Raw genomic sequence first — 26327 nt, forward strand, 5'->3', positions numbered from 1 at the left:
CTCCTTCACACAGATCATAATAGGTCCTCCTGCTTTAATCACCAGGCCCCCTCCTACAGCTGAGGCAAAGAATTCATTTGGTTTCTCCACAATGGCCTTATTGTCCTTGAGTGCTCCTTTAGCGTCTAGATCACCCAGAGGCCCCATTGGTTGTTTAGCTGGCGTCCTGCTTCTGATGTACTTAATTGTTTTGCTATTACTTTGAGTCTTTGGTTAGCTGTTCTTCAAATTCTTTTTTGGCTTTCCTAACATTTGTACACTTTGTTTGCCAGAGTTTATGCTCCTTTCTATTTTCCTCGCTAGGATTTAACTTCCACTTTTTAAAGGATGCCTTTTTGCCTCTGTGACCGGGTCCCAGTGGGGAGCCAGCTATGGTCACTCAATTAGGGTGAACTGCAAAGAATGGGGCAGCCAAACCCCAAAAAGCTGGTGGATATTCATAGAATCATAGACTTTAGGGTCAGAAGGGACCATTATGATAGTCCCGGAGTGGCCCTGGGGAGGGGGAGGGAGGGAGGGAGAAAGGGGTGGCCTGCGGGGGAGAGAGGGAGAAGGGCGGCCCCTAGGGTGCAGAGAGGGGGAGAGGGGTGGCCCCCAGGGGTGGCAGGAACGAGGGAGGGGGAGAGGGGCAGCTCTGGGGAGGGAGGGAGGAGAGGAGCGGCTCTGGGGATGGGGGGAGAAGGGACAGCCCTGAGGGGAAGGAGGGAGGGGGAGAGGAGTGGTGCTGGGGAGAAGGAGAGAGGCAGCCTCACGGAAGGGGTGGCCCCAGAGGGGAGGGAGGGGGACAGGGGGAGCCATGAGGGGAGAGGAGGAGAGGGGCAGCCCTGAGAGGAGGGGTGGCTCTGTGGGGAGGGGCGACCACGGGGAAGGAAGGAGGGAAGGAGCGAGGGGGAGAGGGGCCATCTGGGCGGGGAAGGGGAAAGGGTGGCCTGAGGGGGAGAGGGGCCATCAGGGGGGAAGAGGGGTGACCCCGGTGGGGGAGAGATGGGGAGAGGGGCTCACCCAAAGCACCTTGGGATCTATGAATGACTGGCTTTGTATAAGTGCAGCAGGCTGTCAATTACCGTGCAGTTCAGTTGTCCCTCCCCCCACTGCCCTGTGATGCTCCTGCCCTCTGCCTTGGAGCTGCTCGCCCAGCCTCCTGCTCGCTCTGCAGGTCGGGTGATCAGATGTCCCTATTTTACAGGGACAGTCCTGATTTTTGGATCTTTTTCATATATAGGCTCCTATAACACCCCACCCCCTGTCCTGATTTTGCACACTTGCTGTCTGGTCACCCGATGTGCAGGTGGGGAGGGGGAAGAGGGGTGTTGTTGTCAGGGTGTCCCCCTCCCCCGTTCCTGCACCCCCATCTCCACAGAGCAGGGGGGACACGGCAGGGCTCAGAATGGAGGGAGCTTGCTGGCAGCAGCTGCTGTCTCAAAGCCCCTCTCTCTCACACACAGGGTGTGTGTCTCTGTCTCTCTCTCTGCCATGCTGTCTTCCCCACTCCCCCCTCCATTCCTGCTGCCTTAGAGAGTGAGGCTGCATTAACAACAACGTGTTAACCCTTGGGGGCTCAGCCGAGTGCTGGTTCATCATTTAGCAGTAAGGCATTCCCTGGGAAATATCCCACCCTCTGACTTCACCACCTCAACCAAGCTTCCCAATCATCATTGCTGTGTACAGTATTAAATTGTTTGTTTAAAACTTATACTGTGTGTGTATATATAAAATAGTCTTTTGTCTGGCAAAAAATAAAAAAAATTCCCTGGAACCTAACCCCCCCCCCATTTACATTAATTCTTATGGGGAAATTGGGTTTGCTTTACATCGTTTCACTTAAAGTAGCATTTTTCAGGAACAGAACTACAAGGTTAAGTGAGGAGTTACTGTATATTTTTTAAAATAATGTAAAAATGTGAGGGCTCTGGGGTGGGGCTGGTGATGAGGGGATTTGGGTGTGGGGGGGGCTCTGGCAGAGGGCTGGGGTGCAGGGGTGAGGGCTGTGGATGAGGGGTTTGGGGTTTGGGGGGGCTCAGGGCTAGGTTAGAGGGTTGGGGTGCAGGGGGTGAGGGCTCTGGGGTGGGACAGGGCTGGGGATGAGTGGTTTGGGGTGCAGACAGGCTGCCCCGGGGCAATTGCCGGAGAGGAGGATTCCCCCCAGCCCTCTCCCCGCAGGCAGCAGTGAGCTCCGGGGGAGGGCTCCACCACTTCCCCCCTGCACCACACTCACCTCGCACGACTGCCATTGCACGTGCTCCTAGGGTCCCTCTCAGGTACAGGAAGCCCCCTCGCCTCCCCTGTGGTGGGTGCCGTGCGGGGGGGGGGTGGCTGCCATCACATGTGCACCTCCTCCCCTGCTGCTGCCCCTCACTGTAGCTTCACTGGGGGTGGGGCTGCCCCTTGTCCAGCGTGGGGCAGGAGCGGTGACTGTGGGCAGAGGGGCCCCCTGTGCTTGTGGAGGGTCCCGTTGGAAAATGAAAGTGTCTGAGGGGGAAGGGCAGGCTCAGGGTCAGCCTGTTCTGGCAGTTGTGGGGAGGGGGGCGCTGGGACCCTTCGGCGGCAGTTGATGCAGGGAGGCAGCGGGGAGCTGCAGGGGAGAGACAAGGACTCTTGGGGAGCCGGGGCAGCAAGGGGAGGCCGGGGGACACTCGGGGGAGGTGCAGTGGGGCGGCAGGTGGGGCCGGGGGAGAGACCCGGCCCTGAACATTGATTGGGCCCCTGGGCTCTGAATATTGCTAGAGCCCTGGCACCACGGGCCCATATAACTCGCCACCTCTGCACCATGGCACCAGCCAGCGCAAAAGCCACCCAGCGCTGCTTGGCTCCAGCTTCTAGCCTCCCACCTGGCCAGGGGGCAGGACATCAGGGGGAGGAGGAGGGGCCATCACTTAACTGAGGAGTTGCAGGGGGTGGGGTCACGTAGAGGGGCGGGGCCTCCCCCAATTTTCTGTCTAGCCCACCGCACTAAAAATTTGCCTCAATTTTTCAGGTCGAAAAGAGGCAACAGTAAAAGGGGGCAAAATTTGCACTCACTGGAAAGTTGGGGACCCTGGGGATGTCTAAAGCTTCTCTGTCTCTCACTCTCCCAGCGCCGTTGGTCAGCTTCTTCCTAGACAGTTCCCTAGCTCCCGTCTCAGCCTGGCTTCCTGCCGCAGCAGTAAAGGAGCCGTGTGCAAAACGTCACACCCATCACGAAGAAAGTAGCAAGGAGCATATGGACAGCACTGCCCTTTTGCCAAGCAGGAGCAGGTTTCCAGGGCCTGGCCGGTCAGTTTCCCATTTGGAGGAGAAATCTGTGTTCAGAGTCCGGATGTTTTCCTAGGGCAGCTTGTTTCATGTATGTCGTGAAGCAGGGGGCCCAACCTTCTCACAAGAAATGGTTTCGGCGCAGAAGCCGCCTGGCTCCAGGACAGGGGTTCCTGGCAAGTGGAAAGAGAGGCTTCCCTGTAGCCCGGATTTAAGCCCCTAACTCTATGAGAGAGATGGGGCTTAAGACACAACCTTAGGACCGTGGCCCCGCCCCTGTCCCACCCACACTGCGCCCCCAAGGCCCTGCCCCCCACTGGGCCTTTTTCCCCCAATCCCCGCCCATGACTCACATGGGGGAAATGGGACAGAGAGGAGCGGGCAGTGGGCGGGGCCTTGGGGGAAGAGGTCACGCGGGGGTGGAGCCTCGGGGAGGAGCACAGGCGGAGAAAGGGGGCGAGGGCCACGGTCCAAGTACCAGGGCCCCTTCTGAGTGTGGGCTCAGCACCAGTGACAACATGCCCCCTCTCACTGGCATCTCCCATTGGCTAGCTCAGGCAAGGAGACCCCTAGCCAGCTGGCTGTTGTGGTTTCCCATTTGGAGGCACCTGTCTCTCCCCATTCACCTAGGATCACGCAGGCTTGAAAAGCATCTGGGCCATTAACCATCTTTCGTGCAGCTGTTCTGCAGCCAAAAGGAACCTTAGAAAGGTTCACCTGCCCCTGGGAGAGGGATTTAACCAATATCCTTCCTCTCCACTCCTAACCATCACAGTTACCTGAGTTTGCTGTGTCCTCTTTCTATGAAGACTTTCATCTTGCATGCTCATGTACCAGTGACTCACAGTCACAACAAGGCTCTGATATCAGCTGGGGCAGTGACTGTCTCTCGCAGTGTGTCTCGGCAGCCCCTGGCAAAACGGGGCTCTGATCTCAGCTGGGGCAGTGACTGTCTCTCGCTGTGTGTCTGGGCGGCGCCCGGCACAATGGGGCCTGGATCTCAGCTGAGGCCTTTATGCACAGCCATAATACACAATGACTCATGATAACAATAATGGAGAACAAGGCCCATGAAAGGACAGTCCAGGAGCCTACCAGTGCATATCCTTCGGTGGCTTATGGCTATATTTGTCACCTAATCACAGCTACCGCTCACATCTTAGTGAATAAGATCCAATACACAAAGTGTCTCTCCCATTTTCTTTATTGACTAAGATAAGAATGCCTGTTGGGGAATTGTTTGTGCAATTGCTTGATCAAGGGTTCTCAACCTTTTCCACATCAGGAGTGACTTCTCATTTAACACTATCGGAAAGGTGGTGTGGTTACAGCCCTTTTGTAACAGCCAGTTTGCAACATTCAGGTTGAGAACCCGGGTAGGAGAGGTATTGTTTCCAGAGGAAGGGAAGAACATAGTGTTTTCTTTGATGGTTTTTGTAGTTGGTCATATGTAAAAATATATTAATATCCAGAAAATTAACTTTTACGTTACTTGAAGGACCTAATTTGGACACTCTGGAACATTATTTGAGACCTGAGCTGGTCAGAATATAGGGCAGACGTTTTGTGTAGAAAACTTCAAATTTTATATCCAAACTGAAATATTTTGATTTAGAAATGCTGATTTAGCTAAACAAAGAAAAGATGAAGGGGTGACTTGATTACAGGCTATAAGTATTTACATAGGGAACAAATATTTAATAATTGGTCTTCAATCTAGCAGAGAGAGGTAGAATATGATCCAATGGCTGGAAGTTGAAGCTAGACAAATTCAGACTGGAAATAAGGTGTAATTTGTAATGGTGACCTTAATGAACCACTGGAATAATTTCCAAGGGTTGTGATAGGTTCTCCATGACTGACAATTTTTAAATCAAAATTGGATGTATTTCTAAAAGATCTACTCTAGGAATGATTTTGGGGCAGTTCTCTGGCTGTGTTACCCGGGAGGTCAGACAAGATGTTCACAGTGGTCCCTTTTGGCCTCAGAACCTATAAATCTATGAGAACTACATCTCCCATAATGCATCGCATCTCCCCTCTTGGAGAGGGGATGTGCTGTATCATGGGAGCCCCTGTCCATGGTGCATCATAGGAGATGTAGTCCAGGTTGGGAGCTTGGTCCACAGAAGAGATTGGGGGCATGAGGAAACAAAACTACAACTCCCATGATACACCATGGTGGCATTCTCAAATCAAAACATTTTGATTTTCAGGGGTTTGTTTTTTAACAAAATATCAAAAATTTCCGAACCCAATTTTCCATCGAAACTCAAGTGGGTCGACAGTGGTTGACATCTCCAATTTAGAAAGCAAAGTGACAAATAATGTGAGAGTAAGGCCTATCAACAGTGGTTTTCATCAATCTCCCTCATTCAGAAGGCCTTTCACTGCCTTTTGCCTTGGTTTTGTGCATCAGGTTGGCCTGCTGCAGACCCAGCGCCTCCCGGTGCTGCATCTTGAGCTGCTGATACCTTGTTCGTCGTTCAGATATGCGCATTCACCTCCTCCCCTTATGGGAAACCTGCAACACAAAGGCCATGGGATTTAAAAAACAAATCAAACAACACCGCTGGAGTCAGTGGGACAGATTCCTGGCCGGCGTAAGTCGTATAGCTCCGTCTAAGTTGAAGAAGTCAATGGAGCTACCCCAGTGCACACCAGCTGAGACTATCTCCCTGCACGTTAGTCGCCTTAGACCAAAATGATAGAAAGGGGATGCAAAGAAAGGGACTTACAGGTCGTTGAACGGAGTGCCATTTACCCATTTCCAGGGCTTGTCTTCTTCCCTGGTAAGGCCAATCCAGGTTTCTAAGCGTCCCTTATAGCGCAGCATAAAATCCTTATAACAAATAAAAGTGAAAATGAAAATTGTGCCGTACATATTACTGAGAAGTTAAGAGAGGAGATACAATAAAGACACAAGTGTCTGCATCACATTCCACACATGTAACTAGTTTACAAGACCACCAGACTATGCAATAACACAGTGGTTCTCAACCAGGGGCCCACGGCCCCCTGAGGGGCTGTAAGCAGGTTTCATGGGGCCCTCCATGCATGGCCGGCATTAGATTCGCTAGGGCCCAGGGCAGAAAGCCAAAGCCCCACCACATGGGACTGCAGCCCGGGACGCTGAGCCCCACCACCCGCCGCTGGAGCCTGAGCAACTTAGCCTTGCAATGCCTCCTAACACCAGCCCTGGCTTTTATATGCAGAAAAACAGCTGTTGTGACACAGCTGGATCGTGTGGAGTTTTTAGAGCATGTTGGGGGAGCCTCAGAAAGGAAAAGGTTGAGAACCCCTACAATAGCACATATCAAATAATGAAAAAAAAAATCCAACAGTTTTTTTTATACTTGGAACTTATGACCTTGTGAACAATTTTAACATGCCAATTATCCCCAGATGTATTCATTGAAAAATAGACATTTAGGCCGGATCCCACAAGGGATTAAAGAGGGATAACAAATTTAAATGAACGAGGAGTACTTCTGGCACCTTGGAGACTAACACGGCTACTACTCTGAAATTTAAATGAGTCAACAGTGTGATGCTATGGGCAAAAAAGTCTAATATCATTCTGGGGTGTATGAACAGGAGTGTTGTGTGTAAGAAACAGGAGGTCACTGTCCTGCTCTACTCAGCACTGGTGAGGCCCCAGCTGGGCTACTGTGTCCAGTTCTGGGCACCGCGCTTTAGGAAAGATGTGGACAAATTGGGGAGAGTCTAGCGAAGAGCAGTAGAAATAATCAGAGGGTTAGAAAACATGACGTATGAGGAAAGGTTCAAAGAATTGGGAATGTCTTGAGAAGAGAAAGCTGAGGTGGGGACATGACAGCAGTTTTCAAATATGTGAAAGGTTGTCATCAAGAGGACAGCGATCAGTTGTTCTCCAAGTCCACCAAGAGTAGAACAAAGCTTAGTTTTGCTTGATCAGTACAGAAATCAACAACAAGGTAAGATCAGCTCTAATCTTCCTCCCCGCCCAGGAGTGACTGCTCCTAGAATTCCTCCTTCTGGATACTCAGCCCTCAACCTAGATCCTCTCTTAAGAAAACCACTCTCACTTCACTTATTTGTGGGATGAGTTGATGATCCACCTGCCTCAGAGAGTCAGCATAATCCATATACAGTAGAATCTCAGAGTTACAAACACCAGAGTTATGAACTTACTGGTCAACCACACACCTCATTTGGAACCAGAAGTACACAGTCAGGCAGCAGCAGAGACCAAAAATACAAAGCAAATACAGAACAGTGCTGTGTTAAACATAAACTACTAAAAATATAAAGGGAAAGTTAAAAAAAAAAAGATTTGACAAGGTAAGGAAACTGTTTCTGAGCTTGTTATATTTAAAAGCAGATGGTAAAAAGCAGCATTTTTCTTTTGCATAGTAAAGTTCCAAAACTGTATTAAGCTGATGTTCAGTTGCAAACTTTTGAAAGAACCACCGTAACGTTTTGTTCAGAGTTATGAACATTTCAAAGTTACAAACAACCTCCAGTCCTGAGGTGTTTATAACTCTTTGAGGTTCGACCATAACCCTTTCTTGGGCGCGTCAATGCCAGCCAACAGGGGGCAAATGTTGCCAGTTTTAAAATAGTTTTATTTCACTTTCCAGTTGTTTCTGTGCTAGTTATTTTTTTTTTAAATGGTGATGTACTGCAGTTATGTAGCTTGTCTAATTATTAGATGAATTCCTTCAGAAACTTTAAAGTGTTTTGCTTAGGAATATTGAGACGGTGTAGGAATTTGACTCCCAGAATATTATTAAGCCCATGATTCTGCTCATATACTACAGAGATGAGTGTGGCATAAGAACCTATCTAGATTGGACTAGAATAGACTCATCTTGGGCAGCCCCCTGCCTCTGTGAGTACAGGAATCTATCTGCCTGGAGCTCACTGTCGGATCAGGGCCTTAATTTGGCTTCTCATCATGAGACCTGGTACTGAGGCATCTCCTTGTTCTAGAGTTGCTGAGCCCTAGCATAAAATATTCCTCAGGTTTAACTATGGAGTTATGAGCAGCACCTCCTCAATCATTACCTAGCGATTGCCAAGCCCAGACTATCGGGATCACAGAGTTTCTCACCTTTTCCTCCAGGGTGTCAACTGTAGCCAGGGAGGCACTGAGCGAAGAGCAGTTGTTCTGGCTGGAATTCCAATCCCCATCGATTTTTGAGAAATAGTAGCATTTCCATTGGTATGTTCTCCCTTGAAATCCGATCCAATTGACTGGACATGTGGTAGCGGCATGATTTGGGCAGGGCCTACTTCTAACCACTGAAAAGGAAATTAACACAACAGTGAGGATCTTTCCCATCCCCTCTCTGTACAGGATTCAGAGGCAAAGAGTGATATTCCACCCTGCACTGAGAACCTGTGGACATGGATTATACCCCACACCCACTTAAATTCTCCAAATAGGATGCAAGTGGCACAAAGTTTGTGTGCTGGGTCTATACTTGGGTGAATTTTATCCTCATGGACAAGGATATAAGAATGACCATGCTGGGTCAGACCAATGGTTCATCTAGCCCAATATCCTGTCGGATGTTTCAGTGGGAATGAACAGAACAGCGCAATTATCAAGTGATCCATCCCCTGTCATCCAACCCCCAGCTTTCAGAAGTCGGAGATTTAGGGCCACCCAGAGCATAAGGATGCATCCCTGCCCATCCTGGCTAATAATCCTCCATGAACTTATCTAGTTCTTTTTTGAACCCAGTTATACTTTTGGTCTTCACAACATCCTCTGGCAATGAGTTCCACAGGTTGACTGTGTGTTGTGTGAAGAAATATTTCCTTTTGTTTGTTTTAAACCTGCTGCCTATTAATTTTATTGGGTGACCCTTAGTTCGTGTGTTATGAGAAGGGGTAAATAACTCTTCCTTATTCACTTTCTTCACACGGTCATGATTTTATAGATCTCTATCATATCCCCCCTTAATTGTCTCTTTTCTAGGCTGAACAGTCCCACAAAGCTTTGACGCTGCATCATGAAAGACTACGGGAGCTTTGCCGTTGATCTTAATGGGAGGAACGCAAGGCCCCAAATCCCCAGTATAAATTCCATCATAGCACATTAGCAAGCAATGGAGGTGAGTGGCTTAATGTGCAATGCACATGCAAGCTGGAAACCAGACACAAGAGCGTCAGGCTGACTGTGGGGTTTTATGAAATGGGTATGCAAATACTGTGGAATAACATTGTCATGGGGGACTAGGCTTTTAAGGAGAGACAGGAACTGCCTGATCTGTGCCATAAATAATTTAGGGCTTCCCGGCCTGAGGGGGTGGGACTAAGGGGGCTGAAAGAAATCAATCTGGAGTGGAACCACAGAGAGTGGGTAAGATTCTATGGAAGGGTCTGAGCCAGGGTCTGCAGGAGGCTGTTACTCCAGCCTGCGGGGGTGGGGGGGGGAATTCTCCATCCCAGAGACACAGAAAGTTAACCCAGAAGGAACTGGGAACTCACCCTGGAGGGTGGGACTTTTAGTTGGACTTTTGTTACCCTGGAAGGGTATTACATTTGTTTGTGACTTAGCCGGAGGGACCAGCCTCATTTCCAGCAGGTAGTTGCCCTCTCTTAGAGCTGTTGGTCCAGGCTCTCTGCAGACTCAGGCAGATATGTCTGGAAAACTAAGGATGCCCATCTTGGTGAGGGAAACTGAGGCTGGGGGGGGGGTGCCATTTGGTTAGCAGAGGCTGCTATGGGTTGGTCTGAAATCACATGAGATATTTTCCCGGCTAAACACTAGGTAGGCATCAAAATGATGATCTCAGGTGCTGAGAACCTATTTATATGTGCAGTTATGATACATGCACGTGCAGACAGGGGCATGCATTTTTGCACTCAGGGCTCTGGCTTTCCTATCTGCAAACGTGACCTTTCAGGAATGAAAAATGCCCTTAAATCTCTATCAATTTTACATGTTCTAGGAAAATCTCTGTCATTGTGCCCCATTTATGATTAGTTAGTGACAGCGGTGTGTGTGGAATGTTACAGGTCGGAATTAAGATTCAGTTATTTCCCAGAGGAACCTACAGTCTAATATAGACAAAACACTACATGAAAAAAAGTGTTAAGTTTGTAAAGTCAAACACGCAAAAGTTAGTCCAGGAGGCTACTCAAAGTCCAAGCCTCTAACAAATCTCTACTGAGCATCTATGAATGGAAATTTTTAAAAGGCTTATGACTTGTCTAAATTTGGGTGGTTTTTCATGGGAACTGCCAGGGCAGAACCTTGACACAAAGGGTCACCGAACTTAACTCAGGCTCTTCCCCAGGTTTTAGCCCCCCATCCACAAAGGAAAAAACAGTAATGTGTTTGGAGGTGATTTAAGCCCACAGTGGCTGGGGGATGGATTAGAATCCAGACTCTGGTTTAACTCAGGCCGGAACCCACCAACTTAGTACGGAAGATGCAGGCTAAATTGCTCAAGTGAATGAATTTATGAAAATCATTCAAGTGCTCATAGTCGTCCAATGTCTTTCCCCACAGCGCCCCCTGAAGGACAGACAAGTTCTCCCACAAGTGACTGGGAAGGAATCCCAAAGCATCTTGCCACAAAGAATCATGGGATACACCATCAGAAGTCCTAGCGAGACATGGGAAGCACATAACTAGTGAGGACACAGTAACTTGGGTAGGGCTTTGCTGTGGGAATGCTTGCACCTGGGCGAGGCTAGCCTGGGTGCTCAGACTTGGGTGTCCATCATCTGGGTTATCTGCGCCATGTAGACATACCCAAAGCCAACGCCCCTGTCAAATCTCAAGTCGCTTCTCCAAGGCACAGAGGCCCTAGAGATTCTCAACTAGAAGGTTGTAAGAAACGGGGGTGAAACAACCAGTTCACGATTCAGCAAGAGGGATGAAGCAAAGCAGAAATGTCAGACTTCAGGCTCTTTGCTTTCCTATCACATGCTGGTTCAGCACTACTAAGGTTGGGGAGGCTGGATTGTGCATCTTCCATGATTCTGACTGTGAAGGGTAAACAAACACCAAAAACTCAATTAGGAATTGCTGTCAACTCACCTGCCAAAACAATAATAGCAATAATGAGAAAAAGTATAAACAGGACCGTGACTAGCCTATAATATTTCCAGAGGATACGGCAAAGCCAGAAGTTAGATTTATCTGAAAAAGAAAAAATACATTATTGTGCCTGAGGCTGCTTTAGGAGAGATAGAGGAAACATATTTATCAACAATGTCCTGCAGCCAAGTCCCCAGTGGCCAAGTATTGTTTTGCAAACACTGTTATGAACTGTATTTGCCAGTAAATCCTGGGAAATGTAATATTGTGCATTATAGCCAGAGCCCTGTTTATTCTACAATTCTATGGCTGCAGGATTCATACCTTGCTGAATAACTGTGCTCCAGAATCTGACCTTTAGTTTAAAAATACATATTTCTAGTCCTTGTGGCTTCAAAGAACAGCTTGAAAAGGGGACATGAGTGCAACCAATGCAGCAGTATCTGCCTGAGTCTGCAGAGAGCCTGAACCAACAGCTCTGAGATAGGACAATAACCGATTCATCACTATGAAGTATTAACTCTGAAACCTAGAGATAACAACGTGACACATGTGGAAAATGTAGGAAGTGAGTGAAATAAACTGAATTTAATATAATAAGAGCTGGTTGAAAAATGAACAATTGCAGAAAAACTGTGAAATTGTTTTCATTTTGCTGCGGTTGAAATCCTCTTTCCATTTTTTTTAATTTTACAATTTTTTTTTCAAAAATTTCAATTGAAAAAAAGGAGAGTCCCCAAGATGAAAACCATTAAATTAAAATGTTTGCTAAAAGCATCAATAAAAGTTTTATTTTTTAAAAAGCAACTTTTTATTTAAAAAAAATTGACCAGGGCTTTTCATATTAAATAGCACAGAGGATGCTGCACTCATTGCATTATCTTTTTCATATTTAATTCCACAACAGCTCACATTTTTAATTTATCTGACACCACCGGAGAATTTCCACCGGATGCAACAGAATCCAGGAATAGTGAAGCAGAATTTAAACCCAGGTCGCCACAGAGTACATAGGGACTGGGCTATAATGTTATATTATAGAACAATTAGTTTGGAGATGTGCATTGTTTTCTAAGAAGTGTGAAGGAAACACTACTGAGCATCTGTGCAGCTATTTCTTGTCCTCCCACGCTTACTAAATAGGATCAGACAAGAACACGGTCTGAGTCCTGCCAGAACACTCCGGCACACTGTTCTGGGACTTTTGTTGGGAGGAGATCAGTGTTCTGGTACGTCGGTTCAAAGTCCAATTATCAGAAGTACTGGAATGTTGTGAACATCATTCTGGCTCCCCCAAAAAGTGCCAGAATGTGACCCCAGCATTTCTTTTTTCAGGCCTTGAGCACTGGACGAGAAAACCTTTTGATTAAAGGCGCACTGTAAACACAGCAATACTTTCCATAATTCTTTATCATTCTTCCACTTGCGAAGCTTCGCTTACCTGGTCTGGTTTTTGTCTGTGAGCCTGCAGGGTTAGTAAGAGCTTTGGCTGTGTCTTCTCCATTCTCTGTTTGATCCATGTAGCAAGTGGGGCACATTGCTTTCCCGTGCCTTCTGGCTGCAATCAGTATCGAGACACCACTGACTTCCTAAGGAAACTACAATCCATCGGTGATCTTCCTGAAAATACCATCCTGGCCACTATGGATGTAGAAGCCCTCTACATAGAATCATAGAATCATAGAATATCAGGGTTGGAAGGGACCCCAGAAGGTCATCTAGTCCAACCCCCTGCTCAAAGCAGGACCAATTCCCAGTTAAATCATCCCAGCCAGGGCTTTGTCAAGCCTGACCTTAAAAACCTCTAAGGAAGGAGATTCTACCACCTCCCTAGGTAACGCATTCCAGTGTTTCACCACCCTCTTAGTGAAAAAGTTTTTCCTAATATCCAATCTAAATCTTCCCCACTGCAACTTGAGACCATTACTCCTCGTTCTGTCATCTGCTACCATTGAGAACAGTCTAGAGCCATCCTCTTTGGAACCCCCTTTCAGGTAGTTGAAAGCAGCTATCAAATCCCCCCTCATTCTTCTCTTCTGCAGGCTAAACAATCCCAGCTCCCTCAGCCTCTCCTCATAACTCATGTGTTCCAGTCCCCTAATCATTTTTGTTGCCCTTCGCTGGACTCTCTCCAATTTATCCACATCCTTCTTGAAGTGTGGGGCCCAAAACTGGACACAGTACTCCAGATGAGGCCTCACCAATGTCGAATAGAGGGGAACGATCACGTCCCTTGATCTGCTCGCTATGCCCCTACTTATACATCCCAAAATGCCATTGGCCTTCTTGGCAACAAGGGCACACTGCTGACTCATATCCAGCTTCTCGTCCACTGTCACCCCTAGGTCCTTTTCCGCAGAACTGCTGCCTAGCCATTCGGTCCCTAGTCTGTAGCTGTGCATTGGGTTCTTCCGTCCTAAGTGCAGGACCCTGCACTTATCCTTGTTGAACCTCATCAGATTTCTTTTGGCCCAATCCTCCAATTTGTCTAGGTCTTTCTGTATCCTATCCCTCCCCTCCAGCGTATCTACCACTCCTCCCAGTTTAGTATCATCCGCAAATTTGCTGAGAGTGCAATCCACACCATCCTCCAGATCATTTATGAAGATATTGAACAAAACCGGCCCCAGGACCGACCCTTGGGGTACTCCACTTGATACCGGCTGCCAACTAGATATGGAGCCATTGATCACTACCCGTTGAGCCCGACAATCTAGCCAGCTTTCTACCCACCTTGTAGTGCATTCATCCAGCCCATACTTCTTTAACTTGCTGACAAGAATACTGTGGGAGACCGTGTCAAAAGCTTTGCTAAAGTCAAGAAACAATACATCCACTGCTTTCCCTTCATCCACAGAACCAGTAATCTCATCATAAAAGGCAATTAGATTAGTCAGGCATGACCTTCCCTTGGTGAATCCATGCTGGCTGTTCCTGATCACTTTCCTCTCATGCAAGTGCTTCAGGATTGATTCTTTGAGGACCTGCTCCATGATTTTTCCAGGGACTGAAGTGAGGCTGACTGGCCTGTAGTTCCCAGGATCCTCCTTCTTCCCTTTTTTAAAGATTGGCACTACACCAACATTCCACACAAAGATGGACAACAAGCCGTCAGGAACACTATCCCTGATAATGTCACGGCAAACCTGGTGGCTGAACTTTGTGACTTTGTCCTTACCGATAACTATTTCACATTTGGAGACAATGTATACCTTCAGATTAGCGGCACTGCTATGGGTACCCTCATGGCCCCACAGTATGCCAACATTTTTATGGCTGACTTAGAACAGCGCTTCCTCAGCTCTCGTCCCCTCATACCCCTACTCTACTTGCGCTATATTGATGACATCTTCATCATATGGACCCATGGAAAAGAAGCCCTTGAGGAATTCCACCATGATTTCAACAATTTCCATCCCACCATCAACCTCATCTTGGACCAGTCCACACAAGAGATCCACTTCCTGGACACTACAGTGCTAATAAGCGATGGTCACATAAACACCACCCTATACCGGAAACCTACTGACCGCTGTTCCTACCTACATGCCTCCAGCTTTCACCCAGACCACACCACGCGGTCCATTGTCTACAGCCAAGCTCTACGATACAACCGCATTTGCTCCAACCCCTCTGACAGAGACAAACACCTACAAGATCTCTATCAAGCATTCTTACAACTACAATACCCACCTGCTGAAGTGAAGAAACAGATTGACAGTGCCAGAAGAGTACCCAGAAGTCACCTACTACAGGACAGGCCTAACAAAGAAAATAACAGAACGCCACTAGCCGTCACCTTCAGCCCCCAACTAAAACCTCTCCAACGCATTATCAAGGATCTACAACCAATCCTGAAGGACGACCCATCACTCTCACAAATCTTGGGAGACAGGCCAGTCCTTGCCTACAGACAGCCCCCCAACCTGAAGCAAATACTCACCAGCAACCACACACCACACAACAGAACCAGTAACCCAGGAACCTGTCCTTGCAACAAAGCCCGTTGCCAACTGTGCCCACATATCTATTCGGGGGACACCATCACAGGGCCTAATAACATCAGCCACACTATCAGAGGCTCGTTCACCTGCACGTCTACCAATGTGATATATGCCATCATATGCCAGCAATGACCCTCTACCATGAACATTGGTCAAACTGGACAGTCTCTACGTAAAAGAATAATTGGAAACAAATCAGATGTCAAGAATTATAACATTCATAAACCAGTTGGAGAACACTTCAATCTCTCTGGTCACGCGATTACAGACATGAAAGTTGCGATATTACAACAGAAAAACTTCAAAACCAGAGTCCAACGAGAGACTGCTGAATTGGAATTCATTTGCAAATTAGATACAATTAACTTAGGCTTGAATAGAGACTGGGAATGGCTAAGTCATTATGCAAGGTAACCTGTTTCCCCTTGTTTTTTCCTACCCTCCCCCCCCACTGTTCCTCAGACGTTCTTGTTAAACCCTGGATTTGTGCTGGAAATGGCCCACCTTGATTATCATACACATTGTAAGGAGAGTGATCACTTTAGATAAGCTATTACCAGCAGGAGATTGGGGTGTGGGGAGAAAACCTTTTGAAGTGATAAACACCCATTTTTTCATGGTCTGTATGTATAAAAACATCCTCACTGCATTTTCCACTTTTATGCATCTGATGAAGTGAGCTGAAGCTCACGAAAGCTTATGCTCAAATAAATTGGTTCGTCTCTAAGATGCCACAAGTCCTCCTGTTCTTTTGATGAACTGTGTGTTATTCAAAGGTGGTGGAGCTAGTTTCTGTTATCAAGTATCTTATAGTACCACCTAGAGGCCTCAACTGAGATCAGGGCCCCAACAACCTAAGTACTGTATACCCATGTCATAAGAAGAACAGGAGTACTTGTGGCACCTTAGAGACTAACCAATTTATTTGAGCATAAGCTTTCGTGAACTACAGCTCACTTCACGTCATAAGAGACAGCTATAAGCAATGCTGGCCCTGAGCTTTCTCCCTAGTCAGGATCTCCCATCGGTTCGCACCCGCACAGCACTGGCCATAGCAGCCATTAAGGCTGCCTATGTGTTTCCATCACAATCCCCTGTTCGATCACTTTCTGAGACTTTCACCCATCCGTCTTAAATTTTCCATGTCAGGTCTGGCTCAGGGGACATTTTTCCAGATTTTGAGCAAAAGCGGTTCAATGTTTTTGGGGGGGTGAGAGGAGAATAAAAGAAATATATATGTTCCCCATTAATTGTATCACTCTTAATATTAATAATAATAATAATTTATGATGATTGTTATTGCCCAAAACAATTTGTCAACATCGACACAAATTCATAAAACCTTTTGGGGTTGCCAAACCTGCAAAAAGCTTAGGATGAAAAATATCAGCCAGATCTAGCAGCGCAGGTGCCTCCCACATTCTAATACAATGGGGAGCGTCAGCTCCAGAGCCATGTAGGCGGGAGGTAGTTGTGATGTCAGGGATGCTACAGCCCAAGCTCCATTTCCATGGGTGAGTTAAAGGCAATTGCCTTGGTGTTGGGGGTTCTGACCAGTAGATTTCAGAGGCTGGCTGTTTTCCATGGCAGAACTGAACATGCTCCTCGCCCTACCAGGAAGCTGACTTGGCAGGCAGCCCAGAGCAACTCAATCAGACTGGAAGTCATGGTGGGATGGAACTAAGAGCTCATGGGAAGGAAGAAAGAACTGGCCTGGTGCCCAAATTCCTCACTGCACCACTGTTGACTCAGTCTCTACCCGGTGCAAGTGAAAGTGGGAGAGAACACGCTGGGAGTGAAGGGAGAGAGTGAAACAGGTGAGCTGGGACTCTGTAGACAAAGGCTGAGAGCCTGGCAGGTGCTCCTAGCCCCAGAATATCTCATGGGGCTGTGCTGAGGGACTTGGGAAGGAGTGAATGGAAGAGGATGATGGAGGGCGGAGTGGGAGGAGACACAGGGAGGAAGCAGAGAATGGTCAACCAGGAGTTAAAGTATGGAGGAAGCATCAGTTTCCTCTCTGCTAAAAGCAGAGCGAATGTGCCCTTTCCTCACCCCTGAACCACTCCCCACAGCCGCCTGTCCTCCAAGGATGGCACATTTCAATCCCTGCTCTCAGCCACGCTGAGCCACAAGGTGCGTTCTTACTCCTCCTCCCTGCCTCTGGTGGGTGACGGGAGTCAGGGTGATGGAGAAGTACATGATGAAATTGGGGCCAGGCTGAGAAAAGTACATTGGGGATAGAAAGGCTCAGAAAGGCATAGAAAGGGTCAGAGGAGGAGAAGGGGGAGACTCAGAGGGAGGGAGGGGAAAGAAAGGTTTATTATGGGGAGGGGAAATGAAAAATTGAGGGGACGAGAGGAGCAGTCATAGAAGGGAAAAAATATGGAATGAACACACACACATACACGCAGTTTACTACTTGGCTGGCTTGAGGGTACAGATTCCTTCTGGACACTTCTCACCTCTTGGCAGCATTCTCTTCCCTTCCTCCAAGTTGATGCAATATCATGTGTCCACTTGACAAGGACATCAGGATATCCTGTCACGCTTCTCTCTTACTTTTATTTTCTTTCACCACCCTCTCGCAATAACAACAACATGATGTAGGCCAGTGGCTCTCAACCTTTCCAGATGACTGTACCCCTTTTCAGGAGTCAGATTTGTCTTAGAATCACAGAATCGTAGGGTTGGAAGAGACCTCAGGAGGGCATCTAGTCCAACCCCCTGCTCAAAGCAGGACCAACCCCAACTAAATCATCCCAGTCAGGGCTTTGTCAAGCCGCGCCTAAAAAACCTCTAAGGATGGAGATTCCACCACCTCTCTAGGTAACCCATTCCAGTGCTTCACCACCCTCCGAGTGAAATAGTGTTTCCTAATATCCAATGTCTTGTATACCCCCAAGTTTCACCTCACTTAAAAAACGACTTGCTTACAAAATCAGACTTAAAAATACAAAAGTGTCAGGGACACTAGTACTGGAAAATGGCTGCCTCTCTCATTTTTACCAAATAATTATAAAATAAATCTATTGGAATATCAATATTGTACTTACATTTCAGTGTAATATAGAGCAGTATAAGCAAGTCATTGTCTGTAAGAAATTTTAGTTTGTCCTGTCTTTGCTGGTACTTTTTATGTAGCCTGCTGTAAAACTAGGCAAATATCTCTAGATGAGTTGATGCACCCCCTGGAAGACCTCTGTGTACCCCCAGGGTACACATACCTCTGGCTGAGAACCACTGAAGCTAGGCAACCTTGCCTTGAAGAGAGATTGTATCAATTAGTCTGGTTGCTTAGCTAGAGGGGCATGGGACTTTATAGAAAAATTAAAGTCTCCAAAATCTTACAATCTAAATTTTACACACACCCACCCCTTCAGTGCTCTCTCCCCTGCTCTATGTGGGAAATCCGACATGTTACATTTCAGAACTAAGGCCTAACATACTTCCCTGATACAGAATGGAGATATATATATATGTAATGTAGAGTCACATGCCCATTTCTTTCTTTCTCACAGTGCCCCACCATACTATCTATCTTAAGGTTTTATCTTGCTACCCATCTCTGTAATATCCTCTGACTATGGGACTAACTCAATCCCTCTGCACAATACAAGAGTCACGTCTTACCTGAGAGATGAAAGCTGCTCAGCAGAGAGAGGAGTGTGACCCTGAGAAAGGATCAACTAGCAAAAGGCCCCAGAAAAGAGTGAGTCCACCCACAGGGTAACAGTCGTAAACTCCTGCCAATTGAGAGTGATATTCCCAAGACCAGCTGGGAGTCAGAAACTGCATGAACAGATCAGAATGCTACGGCAACAGATGTGACTTGTTGTGGTGAGCTGAGGATCTGACTCACTTGCCTCCAGACGGGTTGTCAGGGTGTGTGTTGCTGTGTGGAGTTGATTTTTTTTTGTTTCTTGTTTCAGTGCTTCCCCTGAGAGTGTGGGGAGGGGCAGAAATAAAACAATTAATGAAATGGAGTCTGACTGGCCTTTGAAAATGGTGTAAGAAATCCCAGACCCTGTGATCTCCATGTCTGGGTGAGATCTGTGGGTTCTGGCGGGGCAGGAGGCGTAACAGGGGGAGGGGGATATTGGCCTGTGTCCTTCCAGAGGCTGATCCAGCGGTCTAGTTTGCCATTTTAGGGCAGCAGGGAACTCTTACAAATGCAATATAAGCAAACAGCTGTGTTAAACCCTGACTCTGTGCTGCTCCAACACCCCACAGAGCAACAGGGGATTTCTAGAGACTTCGGCCTTTGTTATTGGGTGAAGGAACCAGTACGTATTAACCCTTCACCCGCCCCAGTCTTCTTTTTTGGAGCTCTGGCATCTACTGGATGAAGCGGGAATTGAGCTCTTCTCAGAGCACAGCAAGGCCAGGAGGGAGAGGGAGCTGCAGGGGTGGGGCAGTCAGATTCCTGCCACTAGGGCAGGGAAGTTGAGGGGAGGGGGCATAGAGCCGGCTTTACCTTCTGCTGGATTCTCCCTGCCCCACTCTTGAGGAAACCCTGGGGCTGGGCTGGGCTGAGCTGGGGAGGCAGGTTCTCATGCCCTCCAAATCCCAGGGCAGCCCACTGGCCTGGATCTGACTGAGTCACCGGGGCGCTGAGCAGATGCAGCGTCAGGGAGGCTGGAGCCCTAAGTCCAGCCAGGATTCAGCTGCCAGAACCGCACTGACTCTGGCCGCCCAGCCAGAGATGCATCCGGGATCCACTTTGGACTACAGGGGCTGAGCCCAGCCTGACTCCAACCCAGTCTGTGGTGCCGATGATCGCTGGGCTTGGCACAAAGCATCTGTGCTTCTCACCAGCTCCTGCAGATTATCAATCCCGGCCAGGGAGGCAGCGTGTGAAGAGCAGTTGTTCTCGCTGTAGGTCCAGTTCCCTTCGGCTTTAGAAAAATAGTAACATTTCCCTTGGCTCCTGAACCAGCCATCCAGGCACCAGGAGGCAGCAGGCGGGCATGGAGGAGATGGCTTAGATTTTTCCACTAGGAAAAAAACGAAACACTGGGTGAGAGATCGTCCCTTCTCATCTCTGTGGAGAACAAGCAGGAACAGAACCAAGAACTGCCCGATCAGATCAGACTAGTGGGATAGATGGGTTGGTCTGAGAGTGGCCGACAAAAGCTGCTTCAGACAACATGGCCCTCCAATCCCATTATATTTTTTGTTTGAGTTTCTTATAACACACACATTGCAGTAGTGCCAGAGGCCAACCAGGTCACAACCTCCACCGTGCTAGGTGATGTACAAAGTGTGCAGTGAAGGGAGTGGTAAAGTTGAGAGCAAGGGAAGAATATGCCCAGCTGGGGTGCCAGAAATGGGGGGGTCAGGGGCTATGTATGAAGAGAGAGTCCCTGAGTGTAAAAAAGAGCAACAGAGGGGACTGGAATCGGGAAAAGAGCGACTGTCTTGTGCTCTCTGGCCTGAACGACTGGGACTCAGAAGATCTGGATGCAATTCCAAGCTGTGCCAGACTCCCTGCCTGGCCCCAGGTGAGTCACTTAGCCCAAGATCCACAAAGGGACGTTGGTGTTCGATGTTCAGCATTGCAATGCCAAGCATCGATTAGCCTAGGACAGGGGTCCCCAATGCGGTACCCGCGGGCGCCATGGTGCCCACCGGGACATTTTAGTGCGCCCGCAGGACACCGTGCCACCGAAATGCTGCCGCCGAGAGCGGCCGCCAGAGAACCGCCCGCCAAAATGCCGCCGAGAAGCGTTGCCATTTATCGGCAGCATTTCGGTGGCGACGCTCCTTAACCGGCACCCACCACAGCCTTCTGGGAATAGCAATTTTCCTAGTCAAATTTGTAATGACTGGCAAACACACAGAGAGACTGGAGGCCAAAGTGAGAAACATAAAATTGCATGGCTCTTCATTTCATTGCCTGAAACTGAGAAGCTGGATAAGTGATGAGGTACATTTAAGTACCACTAATCATGTATTTGTTGACGGCATTGATTCAGCAAATATTATTGAAATTCTGCCTTTTCTTTCATCACGTGTTGTAGGTTATTGATGCATATTTGAGCTGTGTGGTCGAGAAAGCAGATGGAAAGGTCAGCTACTTACTGGGATGGTACACGAAAGTGTACATGGAGTCAATAAGTAAACAATCACGTGAATATGTCGCACAACATATTTAAGTCCGAATACCCTTGAAATATCAACATAAACCTGAAATTGCAACATTTCAGTGTATTTACTGCTGCCAAACATTTACTGAAATGTATTTGGAGGTGCATATCGGACATACAATACTAGACTACCTGAGGGCCACAGTTAATGGCTGTACAGTTTTGCTGTACAGTTCAGTGGGTCCGTTAATTAAACACAAATATGCGAACAGCTTAGTCGGTTTTTACATTAAGTAAGACAGACCACATTGATTACAAATCTTTTTGTTTCTACAGGACTCTCTTACATACCTGATTGGTAACACTAAGGATCCCTTGCATGTCTATCTATGTTAAATTCATTCTGTTCTTGATGTGCCAGAATTATTAATGCATTAATAACTTTGTTGACTGTCAACAGGTACAAGCCATCTCATCAGTAGTTTCCACTGTCATTCTCTCAGGCAGAGCTCCACAAATGAAAGGGAAGGTAAATGCTAACACACTTTCATACGTAGCATGAGCAAAGCACAGTTTCATTCAGTGAGTTAAACACAGGGTGAAACAGCAAATACACTGCGATGTTTGATGTGGAGGAGTACTCTACTAGTAATACAGCTAACGAAATTGGGAAAAACAGTATAATGTACATTTCATGGTGTGCTTCACTGGAAACTATAATTGCTTTTCTATTTTTTTTTAAATAAATACAGAGTGAATTACTTCAAAATGATATATTGTTGCTTCCTTACCACACACTAGGTCATTGGGTTCTTGCGGTAAGATGTTTTGTATTGTACTTCTGGATTATGGGCAATAAATGTGGTATTAAATAAGAGATTTGTAATTTGTAATGATATAATTTCCTGTGTTGCGGGTTTTCAGTGAGTTCAGTGCATGCAAAGGAAAGTGGAGTGTGAATGTTAAAAATAAAATGCTTCTGTTCAAGTTTCGTTGATAATGTAACTTGGAAGAATGCATTCTGTATTGAATTGATCAATGATTTCACAATATGCTTTTCTCTTGTGTGTTACTGAGACATTACAAACGAGAATATGTTAATTGCATAATGATTTTTGATAAATCAGTATAAAATTTTTGAAATAATCGCATTTCCAGTATAGTTTGTGAATATATTGACACTTACAGATAGCCTTGGTGAAAAAAATGGAATTGTTAATAATTGACCCCCTTGTGTGATCATCTCGTCATGAAAGAACATGCCTGAGGAATTGAAGGTGATTTATTAGATACTTACTTTTACAGTGGACCTGAACTGTTCCACTGAAATTTTTTTAAAGGGAATGTAACAATAGTGAGAGTAATATCTTCCTGTTAGCTACAACTAAAAATTGAAACAGCATGAACTTGTACTAAATATGCTTAGTAACGGACTTTGAGTGAACTTGTGTGATTTGACTGGGGCGAACGACTTCACAGGATGCGGACACGAAACGGTAGCATGTTGCATGACTGAGAATGTGTTATTATCAACACGGGGCACGGCAAATCGGGTGATACATTGTGTAAGAGTGAGACAATCCTATGAAAGCAAGTGTGAGTACATATGTGAGCAATAAGTCATTTCAATCATTCATTAAAAAGAGCTAGAATTGATTTGTATCTGTGTCCAGAAAGTGGAGGGAAAAAAAAAAAAAAAAAGGAAAGAAAAGCTCATTTATGCAGTCCGCTAATGTACTCTCTAAAAATTTCAGAAACTTCATCAAACGATTAACTAGAAAATCCTCATCTGATTGGAATAGTAAAATTGTTCAGCATCCCAGACAAAGTGATGGCCACAACTGCGGACCACTCATCTTCAAGGTATTGAACACCAAATTGCCATTATCATTTGTTATGTACGTGTAATTATCCAGGGTGACAGTAAATGCCAGAGATTACCAGTGGGCACTGCACCGGCATCCTTGCCAAGGTGTGTGGGGTGGGCTTGTGGCCCCCAGAAGGGATGGGGCGTCCGGCAGAAGGTGCGGTGCTGGGGGCCAGATTCCACCAGCCAGCCCTTCCTGACAGCTGCTGCTGCTGCAGTGCCAGGAGCACCAGGCTCTTGTAAATTGCCAGACCACAGGGCCCCTTTTGCTCCCCCACTGTCGGCGGCCCTGCCAGTAGCATGCAACAGCGTTGCCGGACTCTATGGCAGGGCCGCTGACGTGGGGGGAATGTGATAAAGGGGGCAGCGATGTTAAAGCATAACACATCGCCAGAGAGGAAGTGTAACGTCAGCCGTGTACGGGCCGGTACCAGTGGCCGGTTCTTACCGGTATGCTGGACTGGTCCACTTTCACCTCTGGTAATTATGATGTTTATTCTAAATATCAGTGTTGTTAGAAACTTATTTGCAGCACAAAGACATCAGTACGGTAGAAACAACTCAAGAGGCTAATACGGCATTTAGAAAACATATAGCAATTCTTCTAATGAAAGAGTCAAGTAATTACTTTCTACCATGTACTGTGGACTCATTAGGTACATGTGAAGATAACAGGAAGAGTGGAATTATGTCACGTAGCAGACAGTTAGCTTAATATCCCTGAAGTGGGATATCTCACAGGTCTGGTTCTGTAATGGTGACTATGAATCAATAATATCTTCAAGTACTCAAAAATCTGAATGGGGTGAATGGTTGCTATTGATCGACCAGTTGAATGAAATTGGTATTCTTATATACAGGTGCAGTAAAGTAAAAATTTGAGAAAATATGACTCACAAAAAAGAAAAAGATACGTTCAAATCAGTGACGGATTAAAATATTGACATTAATTAATACATCAAGATTTGCATTTTCAGTGTTGGTCGTAACGTATTCATCATTTCATAGGGCTATATTTATTTCCAAGAAAGCGTGGAGGACTACTGCATATACTGCAACCTTGTCAACTGTGAAAAGGAAAGTGAGGCTTGCACGATGGTAAGAAACATAGAACTGTATGAGAAATAAATGCCATAAACTGCCTAAGGATCATGATTCTTGTAAAAATTCCACATCAGTAAACATTTTCATCATGCTGATAGGCATCTGTTAGGTACTGCTGACATGTGGAAGGAATAGCATGGGTGAATGCAAAGTATGTGTAACATTATAATTTGTGTGATTTCATTTTCTCAATTGTTACTTATCAAAGGCCCAGTGTGATTCTTGCAAGAGGTGGGCACATATGCCCTGCATTACAGAAGGAACCAATCAAGACTACTTGACTGATGAGAAGAAAGGGTACAACTACAAAAATTGTGCATAGTTCCCTTCTTTACCAAAAAGAAAAAAACCCCCAAAACCCATTATGTTTAAATGTCTCTTGTTCAAAACATAATGCAACCAAAAGAAATTTTTTTATTTATATACCAGATTATAATAATAAATGTTTTTCATTTGAAAAAAGATATTCTCGGTATTTGTGTCCATGTGTATAATGCAAATTCTAAAAGCAGCAAAGGGGAAGCAAATCGTGAGTGTTTTTGACCACAAAACCCCATCCCTCCTGATTTGCAACCATCCCTGGACCAGTGACAGGTACATGGTCAGCCAAGTCATTGGAAATAAGCAAGGAGGAAGCCAGTGAATAAAATCAAAGGGGCACTGTGGTATCACCTTGTGCTCATGGGCATGCTCGGTACCCCCAAACCTTACCTCCCTTTTCACGTATCAACTGCGCACATTAGCTAGGAGGGAGGGAATTGAGACTGTTTTCGAACAAAAACCCCATCCCTCCTGATTCACAACCCCTGGACCAGGCGGTAAAATCAATTTGGCACATTAGCAAGCAGGAAGCAAATCGTGAGTGTTTTCGACCAAAACCCCCATCCCTCCTGATTCGCAACCCTGGCCAGGCAGTAGCCAGTCCTGAGAAGTAGCCAAGATGGTCACTTTGCATGGCAGAAACTGCGCCTAGTTGCAAAAAGGGAGGGTTGAGATTTGTGTCATCACACTGGCTCAGCCGGCCGGGGGATCGGGCTGGCCGCTGGAGCAGTGCACATCAATGTAGGGCACCAGGAAATCTGGGGCAATTTGCCCTCCCTTGCAGCTGCGTACTTTGCGTATGGGTAAGGGTGGCCCTGTGTCTCAGCACAGAGCCGCTAGGCCGGAGCTCTCACAGCCGTGCTGTGGGGCTGTGTAGACAGGGCTTTCCCCTCACCCCGGCGGCGGGCTGTGCAGAGGAGGATTTAGCGTTAACGGGGCCCTGTGCTCAGCTTCATTCTTGGGGCCCCTCCTTGGGACCCAGCCAAGGAAAAGAACACTCGCTCTGATCTCCCCCCCCGGACCCTCTTTTTCATTCTTTTCTTCATCCTCCTCCTATAAGTAATAGGAAGTAGATGAAAAAAAAGTGAGGGACCTTGATTGTTCTTGTAGCCTAACTTATTTTCCACAGACCACTGGAAAATCGCCGAGGGTCTCGACGGCCCACGTAGGGATCTTCCCAAATATTGTTTGTACCATTAGCCAACGAGTGTAAAGCGCTTTGGATAAGGGTACTTTATAAAAAAAAATGTAAAAAAACATTGGGGTGCAGGGTCTGGCCAGGAGTTAGGGTGTGGGGGGGGGCTCAGGGCTGGGGGTGCAGGGTCTGGGAGGAAGTTAGGGTACAGGAACAGGCTGGGGGTTGGGGTGCAGGGTCTGGCCAGGAGTTAGGGTGTGGGAGGGGGCTCAGGGCTGGGGGTGCAGGGTCTGGGAGGAAGTTAGGGTACAGGAACAGGCTGGGGGTTGGGGTGCAGGGTCTGGCCAGGAGTTAGGGTGTGGGAGGGGGCTCAGGGCTGGGGGTGCAGGGTCTGGGAGGAAGTTAGGGTACAGGAACAGGCTGGGGGTTGGGGTGCAGGGTCTGGCCAGGAGTTAGGGTGTGGGAGGGGGCTCAGGGCTGGGGGTGCAGGGTCTGGGAGGAAGTTAGGGTACAGGAACAGGCTGGGGGTTGGGGTGCA

At 47.1% G+C, this 26327-nt stretch overlaps 1 protein-coding gene across 4 annotated transcripts; it reads right to left on the reverse strand.

The window, feature by feature from the left end:
• Positions 1–4417: 4417 nt before the first annotated feature.
• LOC140897593 (C-type lectin domain family 2 member B) lies at positions 4418–19306 on the reverse strand. Of its 4 annotated transcripts, none has more exons than XM_073310391.1 (6): positions 18907–19306; positions 12714–12830; positions 11273–11374; positions 8327–8517; positions 5970–6073; positions 4418–5755 (listed from the first exon to the last, which is right to left on the reverse strand). In XM_073310391.1, the coding sequence occupies exons 2-6, from the start codon at positions 12808–12810 to the stop codon at positions 5647–5649; spliced, it is 603 nt and encodes a 200-aa protein (XP_073166492.1). In that variant the 5' UTR covers positions 12811–12830; positions 18907–19306; the 3' UTR covers positions 4418–5646. The 4 variants fall into 4 exon arrangements, with proteins under 4 accessions (XP_073166492.1, XP_073166490.1, XP_073166488.1 ...); XM_073310389.1 differs by having other exon boundaries at positions 12714–12913; XM_073310387.1 differs by having other exon boundaries at positions 12714–12932.
• Between the last annotated feature and the right edge of the window lie 7021 nt (positions 19307–26327).

This window comes from Lepidochelys kempii, chromosome 14 (genome assembly GCF_965140285.1).
Source record: "Lepidochelys kempii isolate rLepKem1 chromosome 14, rLepKem1.hap1, whole genome shotgun sequence".
Taxonomy (NCBI): domain Eukaryota; kingdom Metazoa; phylum Chordata; order Testudines; family Cheloniidae; genus Lepidochelys; species Lepidochelys kempii.